Source organism: Vulpes vulpes, chromosome 1 (genome assembly GCF_048418805.1).
Source record: "Vulpes vulpes isolate BD-2025 chromosome 1, VulVul3, whole genome shotgun sequence".
In the NCBI taxonomy this organism is placed as follows: Eukaryota; Metazoa; Chordata; class Mammalia; order Carnivora; family Canidae; genus Vulpes; species Vulpes vulpes.
Window position 1 is genome coordinate 130,317,185 of NC_132780.1, and position 10,780 is coordinate 130,327,964.

Consider the following 10,780-nt stretch of genomic DNA (forward strand, 5'->3'; position numbering starts at 1 on the left):
CCGGCAGGCTGGCTCAAGCGTGCTGCCCGGTCCTGGCCCGGTCCCAGGACCTCCTGCCACACACACACACACACACACACACACACACACACACACAAACACACACACACACACACACACCTCTTTGCCTGATGGCTGGTTCGCAGCCTGTCTCCCCATGCCCGGGAGCCCCAGTATAATAAGAACTTTCTCTCTGCCATGATCAGGTTCACTCCAGTGAACTCCAGTCATGACCTTGAGATCATGACCCGAGCCGAAATCCAGAGCTGGAAGCTTAACCCACTGAGCCACCCGGACTCCTCTTATATAGTCTTTTTAAAAAGAGTAACACACTAAACATGAAGCCACGAGGTACGGGATGAAGTATAGAGCATCTGGGTTGAGTTTACCAATACAGCAATAATATATCCATACAACGGAATGCTCTTTGGGCATAAAGGAAATTAGATAGGGGTGGGACAACCCTGTAAATAGACTAAAAATCATTACGCTGTATACTTAAAGCAGGTGAACTTTGAGGTATGTAAATTATATCCCAGTAAAGCTGTGAATGAAGAATACATTCCAGTGGGGGGAAGGCAAGGGGTGGGCGGGGTGCAGAGGAGCCAGACTGGCCAGGAGTTAATACTAGGCTGCAACAGGGCAATGGACACACGGGAGCTCCTTATGCTCTTCCTTCTCTTTGTGTGTGTCCAATCTTACATATTAGGTATTTGTTGAGTGGATGAATTAATATTTCATGGCATTTCCCAACCACGCACACACACACACACACACACACACACACACACACACAAGATCTTTCCAGGGTTCCCAGGCAAAACAGAAAGCCACACAAGGGTCAGTGGATCACTGCCTCGAAGGCTTCCACCCCACATGCCTCTCGGGCACATGCCTGGCATGTCCCTGGCCTTCGGCTTCCACCCCACATCGCACCTGTCCTGACATGTTACTGGGTGGAGGGCAGGTTAGGTGAGGCTTTAGGTTCCTGGATTTCCAGTGGAGGACACTCTGAAGGCTCCACCAATGAGACTTTACCCAGCCCAACCCTGAAGGTCCCCGCTGTCACTCACCGGTCAGGCCCACGGTGGACACGGGGCCCACGCGCCGCCCCCTGTCCAGGCCATACAGGTGCATCTTGTACTTGCGTCCCGGCTCCAGACCCCCAACGGTCACCTCACTCTCGTCGCCCGGGACACGTACCACCTGGGGCCGCCCATCCCTGTCCTTGTACTGGACAGTGAAGGAGTCAAAGTGGCCCTGGGGGATGGTCCAGGAGAGGCTCAGGGAGTCTGGAGAGGATCCCGTTACCGTCAGCTCCCCCAGGAGGGGCTCCTTGGGGGGCTCTGGGGCCTCTGTGCTGGGTTCTGGGGGGCTGGAGGTCTCCTCCACCTCGGTGGGGGTTGGCGTCTCTTCTTCTGCAGCTGAGAAAGAGACACATGGAGAGGATGAGGCAGGTCCCCGGGAGACGTCCTCAGGTCTTAGGAGAAGGATGGAGAAGCTGTGACTGGGTCTGGGGGCTCCCGATTCAGTTCAGTGAAGCCCATTCTCGGGGCTGGGTGGGCTTGCTCAGCCCACATCTCACAAACATGCTGGGAGCCTCCAGGGTCAGCCATGGGGAAGCCTGTCCAGCCAGCAGCACAGCTCATGGAGACCCGCCCTTCTCTGCACGGGAGGACCCCCTCGGTCCTCAGGGAGCCCCAACGGGGGAGCACCTTGAGCAGAAGGGCCTCCTGCACCCCACTCACCCATTACCTGAGAGAGGGGGGTCCTGCCACTGGCCCAACCCTGAGGCTTCCACTGGCTACTCACCTGTCACCCCAATGGCAGAGATGGGGCCCATGCGCTGGCCACCGTGGAAGCCATACAGGTTCATCTTGTACTTGTGGTCTGGCTCCAGGCCTGAGATGGTGACCCCGTCTTCATGCCCTGGCACCCTCACCGCCTTGGGCTGCCCATCCCCATTCTTGTACTGGACCAGGAAGTGGTCAAACTGGCCCTCGGGGATGGTCCAGGACAGGTGCAGGGAGTTGGGGGTGGCTTTGGTCACTGCCAGCTCCCCCAGGTGTGGCTTGATGGGAGGCTCTGAAGGTTCATCCTCCTCTTCCTTTGGGACTGAACAGAGACCGGAGAGAGAGAGAGAGTAGGACGTGAGAGAGAGAGGCCAGGCGACCATGGGGACTTTTCTCTCCTCCAGGCTCTCCAGCCATTTGGAAGGAAGCAGATAGAGTGAAGTTCTCCTCACTCACCTGTCAGGGCTTCGATGTGGGCAGGACCCACTCGCTGCTGGCCATGGAAACCATACAGGTTCACTAGGTATCTGTGGTCAGATTCCAGGCCAGAGAGGATGATGTCATTCCGGTCACCATCTAACCTGACTACTTGGAGTTGCCTATCTTCGTCTGTGTACTCGACTTCAAAGGAGTCAAATTCGCCCTCCATCACAGTCCAGGAGAGATGCAACGTGTCTGGGGTGGCTTCCTCCACAGTCACCTCCCCTAAGCGAGGCTCAGGCTTTCGAGGACTTAGGGCCTCGGCTTTCATAGGTTCTCTGGGCACTGTAAAGAGAGACAGGTAGGGATGGGTGACTGGGCTGCTGCTACAAGACTCTCCAAGGAGAGGGAAGGAGGGGAGTAGGTGAAGGCTAGAGGTCAGTAATAAAAATGACCAACTATGGAACAGGGGGATGAATTCCCAAAACATTATGTTAGAAACCCAGTGCAGAGTGCTTATTGTATGGTTCTGTTAAATGAGAGGCTTACAAAGGCAAAGCCATAAGGAGAGAAAGCAGTTAGTGGCTGACAGAGGCTGGGATTTGGGGAAATGATTGCAAAGGGGCAAATGGGTTCTGGGGTCGCTGGAAATGTTTTATATTTCAACTGTGGTAATGGTTTCATGACTTATACATCTACCAAAACTCACTGTTCACATAAAATTTTATGTGAATTATGCCTCAATAGGGCTATCCCTTCCCCTAAAAGAAGGGAAATAGGAAGCTCAGAAATCCCCTGGCTCGGTCAGACCAGGAGAGCTGACACCAGAAGGAGGGACGGCACATTCTGGTCACAGCCTCACTCACCAGTCAAGGCGATGGTAGAGATGGGACCCACACGTTTCCCTTGGTGTAGCCCGTAGAGAAGCAGCTTATACCTGCGGGCCGGATCCAGGCCCGAGATGCTAACCTCCCTGAGGCTACCCTCCACAGGCACCACCTGGGGCTGCCCATCCTTGTCCTTGTACTGGACCACAAAGGAGTCAAAGTGGCCCTCAGGGACTGTCCATGCGAGGCTCACAGAGTCTGCTGTCATGCTGGTCACCTGTAGCTCCTTCCCAAGATGGGGCTTTGGGGGATGCTTTGTTTTAGCATCATCCACATCACTCCAGGGCTCTGAGATAGAGACAGAGACAAAGCGGCTAAGCTGTTTCTGGTAGCTTGGGTGACCTGAAAGGGCAAGACTGAGAGGTCTGGGGACAGGGCTTTGCCATGGCTGAGTCCTACAGGGCTAGTACCATGTGAGGAGAATAACTACTGCGATGGCAGCCATCTGCCTCCCTGGCCTGGCTGTGTGCTGCCACCTTCCCCAGGGGAGCCCCAGGAGCAGAGGCTGGCCCTTCCAGAGACACCCTCACCTGTGGTGCCCTCAGCAGTGAGGGGGCTACGGCGGCTCTTGCCCAGGAGCCCGTAAAGGAGGAATCTGTACTTGCGGCCAGCATCCAGAGGGGTAATTGTGACTGAGCGCTTGTGGCCCTCCACGGGCACCACCCGGGGCCCATCCCTGTCCTTGAACTGGACCACAAAGGAGTCAAAGTGGCCCTCAGGGACTGTCCAGGAGAGCCGCAGCGAGTCCTGGGTGGGATCTGTCACCCACAGCTCCCCGAGCCGGGGTGTGGCCCCGAGGCTGGCGTCACCTTGGGAAGCTGACAGAGAGAAAAGATTCTTGTGTTTATTTTTCTTCCAGAATGACTATTTGACTGCTTCCCACTAGAGTTGGAAAAACCCAGGGCTGTCCAAATGATCAGCACTTCCCCAAAATATTTCCATCATCCTCCCATCTCTGTCACCATCCCCAGCCGGCCCATGCCTCCCTCCACTTGGCCAATGTGATATCTCTGGGGGGAAAAAAAGAACCCCTAGCTTCCTGCTTATCTTATTCCTCCTGCTGTCCAGGCTCTTTTCCTAGCAGGGTGCAGCTTGGATTACTTATTTCCTTTTACCAAGGAGCCTACCCTTTATGATCTGACTGACCCTTGGGGACATCAGAAGGGGCACAGGATCCCTGATGAGTGTAGACAGCAGATGGGAAAGCAGGGTATTGTGACGGAGGTGGCCCTCATGGGACCTGGTAGAGGAGTGGGGGCTGCCTACTTGGTGGGGGGAAGAACGGGAGTTCACATGGAGAAAGGATCTGGTGTCTGCCCTAAAGCCATCCTGAGGCCTGGGAAGGAGCTGGCCTGCTGCCTTCTTGGCCAGGGAGGATGCTGACAGCATTGTTATTGCTAGAGTTTTCTGGCATCAGGGAACCCCCAGGGGCAGGGGAAGGCCTGGACTGAAACCCAGAAAAGGGGCACAGCTGCGCTGGGCCCGACCGGGCCTGGCTGGGCAGTCAGCCCTGGGCTCCTCTGCTTCCCAGTTTCCGAGCCTCCGGGAAGAGGGCACAGGAGGAACAGGGCTCTCTGGGGGAAGCAGACAGAGGACCTGACATGCCTGCGACGGTAGAATGAGAAGGTCATGACCCAAAACTCCCAGGAGGTGAGGGCTGCTTAAGGCTGAGGGCTGCAAGGCCCAGGCAGATGGAAAGGGCCCCTGGCTCCCTATACTCCCACACCCCCAGTCTCCCATGTCCCACCTTCCAGGAAGGGTCCTAAAGAGGCTTCCCCCATTCAACAGGAGTGGAAATGAGAAGAGAGAAAGTCAGTGGGGGAAGCAGACCCGGGGACTGGCCCCATCTTTCACTGGCCTTGAATTGGGGCAGGCAGTGTGGCTTTCCAAAAGAAACGGAAGAGATGGACAAAGGGAAGCCTTTGTCCTGGGGACAAAGGAAGGGGAAGCCTGGGCAAGGGATGCCTGGCAGGGAAGCCTGGCAGAAAGAAAAAGATCAGGCGGTGTGAAGAAAGGTGGGAAGGCTGCTGGGGGCCGGGGCGGGTCTCACCTGTCTTTGCCTCCACAGAGACTGGACTGCGTCTCTTCCCATTCTGAAGCCCGTAGAGCAGGAATCTGTACTTCCTGCTGGGTTCCAGGCCAGGGATGGTGACCTCACGCTGGTCTGCGGCCACAGGCACCCCCCGGGGCTGTCCATCTCTGTCCTTGTACTGGACCACGAAGGAGTCGAATTCACCCTCGGGGACTGTCCACGAGAGGCTAACAGAGTCCAGGGTCACGTCTGTCACTGTCAGCTCCCCCAGCTGTGGCTCTTGGAGGGACTCTGTGGCTGGGGCTGGTGGGAGGGGAGCTAGGATCCAGGAAAACAGAACATAGCTGAGATCTCGGGCAGAAGAATTCCCCCACCCCAAGGGTCTCCTGGGCTCCCAAGGCCTCAAGGAGGCCTCGAACTAAGATGAGACACAGTCACATCTACTTTTTCTCTGACCTCTAACTGAAATGTAGCATTTCCTTCAATGATGAATACAGGCAGCCAGTCACTGTGATGCCAGCAGTACTTGTGACATCAATGGATGTTTTCATGTCACCTTAGAATGACTGCAAAAACTTCAAAATACCATTTATATTCATCCTGCTTCTAAATGTGGGGAGGTTATGTCACTAGCCTCATTATTTAACGGATAATGAAGAAGTTCCTGTATTACTAAATCATAAATTTGAATTAAAAATATTTTAGCAGGAGGCGCCCAGGTGGCTCAGTCCATTAAGAGTCTGCCTTCAGCTAAGGTCATGATCTCAGCCACTCCTGGGATCGAGCGCCCCGAGTCGAGTCGGGCTCCCTGCTCAGTGGGGAGTCTGCTTCTCTCTCTCCCTCTGCCTGCCGCTCCCCCTGCTTGTGCTCTCTCTGTCTCTAGGTCAAATAAATAAAATCTCTAAAATCTCAAAAAAATAAAATATTTTGATAATTGAATATCAATATAATTGATTTCCTCTCTAACCCTATGCATTCATGTTGTAGATTTTAAAGCACTGCCCTGAGAGGAGTCCATGGGTTTCATCAGCCACCATGGCAGAAAAATAATGGCAACCTGTGCCCATGAAGCCAAGAGCAAGGGTCATTTCCAGCAGAAAGGCAGACTATAACCCCAGGGCACTGAGGGCCTCTGAGAAGAGACTCAAGGGATGCCTGTACTGTAAGCCCAAATGAAAAAGCACATCAGGAGAAGTCCAAGTCACAGCAGGGTTTTGAGAGAAACGAAGAAAACAGCTGTGGACAGTCAGGGGAGACAGAGTCTGCCAGAGGATTTAGGTCAGCTGGAAGCAGGACATTCCTGCCTGGGGAGAGGGCAGTATGGAGGGACACTGGAGGGTAGGGCAGGTTCTAGCCTGGGGAGAAGCCAAGGGGTCAGGGAACAGACAGTGCCTGTGACCTCAGTGAGGACCCATGGAGGCCACCCAGACAGGACCTGCGGGAGGGCTTGTGGGGTGGGGGGATTCTGGGTGACCCGAGAACTGCCTCACCCCTGCTCACTCACCAGTCACAGCTACCACAGAGAGGGGGCCCATGCGCTGCCCATCATGGAGCCCGTAGAAATTCATCTTGTATTTGTGTGCAGGGTGCAGGCCAGGGATGGTGACCTTGCGCTGGTCTGCGGCCACAGGCACCACCTGGGGCTGCCCGTCCCTGTCCTTGTACTGGACCACGAAGGAGTCAAATTGGCCCTCAGGGACTGTCCATTCGAGGCCCATGGAGCTGGGCATCACATCTGTCACTGTCAGCTCTCCCAGGCGTGGCTCCAGAGGGGGCTCTGTGGCTGGAGTCTCTTCCGGTTGTGGAGCTGAGACAGACGGTGGAAGGCCGTGAGGAAAAGCTCCTTTTTCCCTCATTAGTAAATACATCTGTTGTTTTTGTGGTGCCCACGAGGTGGCTCTGAGGTAAAACTACACTGATTGGCAACATCTGTCTGGCCACAACCCCTCCCTAAGTCCCTGTCAGGATCTGGGGTTGTGCTGGGGTTGAGGAGGGGCATCCATGGTCACTGAGACCCTGGGAGAGCTGCTGACCCTCCAGCTGTATGTCAGTGGCTCCAAGTCCCTCCCTCGGGCCCCGCAGACTCGGGTTTGCCTGGTGTTTTCCTCGGGTGCCTGCTGTGTCTCAAACTCATGAAGTCCACAACCAAGTTCCCCTAGGGACACCCCCCCACACCTACACCGTCACAGCCTCCCCACCTCAGTGGGGAGCCACCACTTCATTCTGGGCATCTCCCGTGAGTCCCCTCCCAACCTACATCTTGCCTGGGAGTAAGTTCTGTCAGCAAGACCTTCAGAAGCTGAACCCCTCCTAACTCCACTCCACTGCCGCCATCTCCAAGCACCACTGGCTCTTACTGGATGACAAGGGTCTCCTAAACCCTCTCCCTCCACCACCCTCACCCCCCCTCCACCGTTAAGACATGAGTCAGAGCCTGTCCCTGCAATGACTTCCATCTCACTGGGGCAAAAGCCAAGTCCTTACATGGGGCTTTGATCATCTCTTACATATCATGCCCCAGCCATTCCAAACATTCCTGGCTTGTCTACAGATGGTCAGGGCCCCTTCCTCTGCCTGGGATATTCTTCCCAAAGTGCCTTCTCCTTTCCCTCCTTCAGGTCTTCCTTCAGAGAGGCCCTTTCCATCCTCCTTCCCACCATTCACTATCTCACCTGTTGGACTTTGCTTTTCTCCAGGTCTCATCACAGTCTTATACAGTACCACAGAGAGATGTGTAGAGTTTGCTGTCTCTTTCCCTCTGCTAGAATGTGAGCTCCACAGGGATGGGCTTTGCCTTGCTCGATGCTGTGTGCCCAGCACCCAGTGGGTGCTTCACAAATGTTTGTTAAATGAACGAGTGGTCTCGGCTGGGAAAGGCCCAGTTCAGGTCCTGGCAGGCACCACACCCCAGAATCGGCTGAGCCTGAGAGGTACTCCTCAATAATGACCAAAGCTGGAAGGTGGTCCCAAGAAATAAAACAGTGGAGGAGGTAGCTGGGTGGGTGGGCTCCCAAGAGCTGATTGGCTTCTGTGGGAGGATAAAGACTAGGCTCTAGAGAGATAAAAACCTGTTTTAAAAATGTGCTGTTTTGGAGGCCTCTGAAAGGCACAAATGAGTCTGAGTGGGGAGGGCAGGGACGGGGGGGGGGCGGAGTAAGAGTGGCTAACATGTACAGAGCATCTACTAGGTACCAGGTAGCAGGCCTGATGGTGTTTCATGCTCCTTCTAGCTCTGATAACTCCTATAGCATCTACGTCCTGCTCACTTTTGCCCTCTCTGTACTTCTTCCCATGAAGGAGAATAACTGTCGCTCTGCCATCAAATAAGCCTTCTTGTTGTGCCTTGGCTTTACTGGAAAAGGTGAAATTATAACCACCCACGAGCACAGCTGTCCCCATGCAGCACTTGACACAATGTTTTTCTAATTTAGAAATGTTTCGGGGATCCCTGGGTGGCGCAGCCGTTTGGCGCCTGCCGTTGGCCCAGGGCACAATCCTGGAGACCCGGGATCGAATCCCACATCAGGCTCCCGGTGCATGGAGCCTGCTTCTCCCTCCGCCTGTGTCTCTGCCTCTCTCTCTCTCTCTGTGACTATAATAAATAAATAAAAAATTAAAAAAAATAATAATAAAAAAAATAAAAAAAAAAGAAATGTTTCAAAAAAAAAAAAATGTTTCTAATAGGCCATATACACCTCTTCTGGCAATGGTACAGCATGTGCCACATGGTACCTTGGGCAGCTCAGCAATTTCCAGCTACCCATCACCTTCCTGCTCTGATAATGAACATCATGATTGATCACAAAGCCAAGAACCAAGAAAGCCATAAGCAGAACTCTGTCAAATTCCCAAACTTAATTTTCCTTTTACCGCACTGCCTTAGCCAGCTCAGTCAGTGCCCAACACAGTTTCTTCTTACCCAGGGACCAGGGACAGAGACTCAAAGAGCCCAGTGTGGCTGCCTGGGACAGACAGCAGATGGAGGGTCACTTAAGAGAAACCTTAGCAGCATGTCTGGGCTGGGCACGAGCCTCTACCCTGCTACTTTAGGCCTGCAGGACAGTAACTGGGGTGGCTTTCCCTCTCCCTACTCTCAGTGCTAACTGAAGAACAAAAAGAAATTAGGAGTAGAAGGTTCTGGAAACTAAGCCAGCCAGGTCACTGTGAGGTCAGGCTGTGTGGGAGTAGAGGAACCAGGTTCTGAAAACCTGTTTCTCTGCTTTTAAGTTTTTAATCTTTCCCCCTATAGTAAAAGTTGGTTTTGAAAAAATAAGTGTCATTGTTTCAGTGAGTGAAGGGAAAAGAGACACCCCTTCTGAGAGGCCTGCCTCTGTTCTGGCCCCTGGCGCTGGGGCTCTGGAGAGAAGATGCCTAGGTTGGGTCCTCTGTAGTGCCAGATGGCCCCATACCTGTACCCAAGAGAAGGGATGGGACAGATGTCCCTCTTTGCTATAAGGTCACTGACTGGATGAGTGGCACAGAAAGTTTCCAGCTACAGTGATGTAGAAGCCATGTCTCATGCACATCTGTCAGCTAAAGGGGACAGAGCAGACCCCAGGCTAAGGATAACTATAACCATCATTATGGCAATGCTGATAGCATGTGCACTCTGTACTCGACCCTTTCTTAGTGCTTTGTGTCTGTTAACTCATTAACTTATTCACTCTTTGCTACTCTGCGGGGCAGCTGTTCCTATCCTCCTCCTACACATGAGAAAACAGACACAGAAAGGTTAAAAATCGCTTGAGGTCACAAAGCTAGTGATAGCCCACTCCCCAGTGAGCTGCTCTTCTGGGTCTTCCCCAAGCAGTGGGGGGCCTCAAGTGACCACCACAACAAGGCCTGGGGAGGATAGGGGGCACTGGTGGGAGGAAAAGGAAATAGGCCCCACCCTCACTCACCGGTCAGGCCCACGGTGGACACGGGGCCCACGCGCCGCCCCCTGTCCAGGCCATACAGGTGCATCTTGTACTTGCGTCCCGGCTCCAGACCCCCAACGGTCACCCCACTCTCGTCGCCCGGGACACGCACCACCTGGGGCCGCCCGTCCCTGTCCTTGTACTGGACAGTGAAGGAGTCAAAGTGGCCCTGGGGGACGGTCCAGGAGAGGCTCAGGGAGTCTGGGGAGGATCCCGTCACTGTCAGCTCCCCCAGGAGGGGCTTCTCGGGGGGCTCTGGGGCCTCCGTGCTGGGTTCTGTAGGCGTGGGGGTCTCCACCTCGGTGGCACTAGGAGTCTCCTCTACAACGTCCTGAGGGGCTGAGAGAAGAGATGGGGGATATGGGCTTACAGCGTGACTTGCTTTGTTGGTCATTCAGCAAATAAAGTCCTCAAGCTACAGGCTTTGGGGTTTGGGTAGCTTTTGCATTAGCCATTCAGTAGCTCATGGGAGAGAGTGGAGACAGACCCCTGACCCGTCAGGTACTGCTGGTAGAATGGTGCTGGCGGGTTCTGTCGGGGTGGGAGTCTCCTCTCATGTCTGAGAAAGGAGCTGAGATGGGAAGAGAGGAATCTCTGAGGAATTTCCTAGCGTGTCCATGGACAGTGCTGAGCTCTGGGGATTGAAGGACTTTAAGGCCTCTTCCCATCTGCCTTCCTCCCTTTCAGCTCCAGCACCTCCCCAGGGATTTCCAGTGGCTCCCACCCCAC

General features: G+C 54.3%; 1 protein-coding gene across 16 annotated transcripts in view; it reads right to left on the reverse strand.

Moving 5' to 3' along the window:
• TNXB (tenascin XB) overlaps positions 1 to 10,780 on the reverse strand; it is a 57,171-nt gene that overhangs the window by 21,422 nt on the left and 24,969 nt on the right. For 9 of the 16 annotated variants that reach the window (XM_072728718.1, XM_072728682.1, XM_072728733.1 and 6 more), the window contains 8 exons: positions 10,034 to 10,390; positions 6,637 to 6,939; positions 5,151 to 5,450; positions 3,631 to 3,918; positions 3,080 to 3,388; positions 2,250 to 2,558; positions 1,813 to 2,115; positions 1,074 to 1,424 (listed from right to left, as the gene is read on the reverse strand). In XM_072728718.1, the coding sequence (XP_072584819.1) occupies positions 1,074 to 1,424; positions 1,813 to 2,115; positions 2,250 to 2,558; positions 3,080 to 3,388; positions 3,631 to 3,918; positions 5,151 to 5,450; positions 6,637 to 6,939; positions 10,034 to 10,390 (2,520 nt within the window). The remainder of the gene's footprint in view (positions 1 to 1,073; positions 1,425 to 1,812; positions 2,116 to 2,249; positions 2,559 to 3,079; positions 3,389 to 3,630; positions 3,919 to 5,150; positions 5,451 to 6,636; positions 6,940 to 10,033; positions 10,391 to 10,780) is intronic. The other 7 variants (XM_072728709.1, XM_072728672.1, XM_072728648.1 and 4 more) reach the window with 3 other exon arrangements.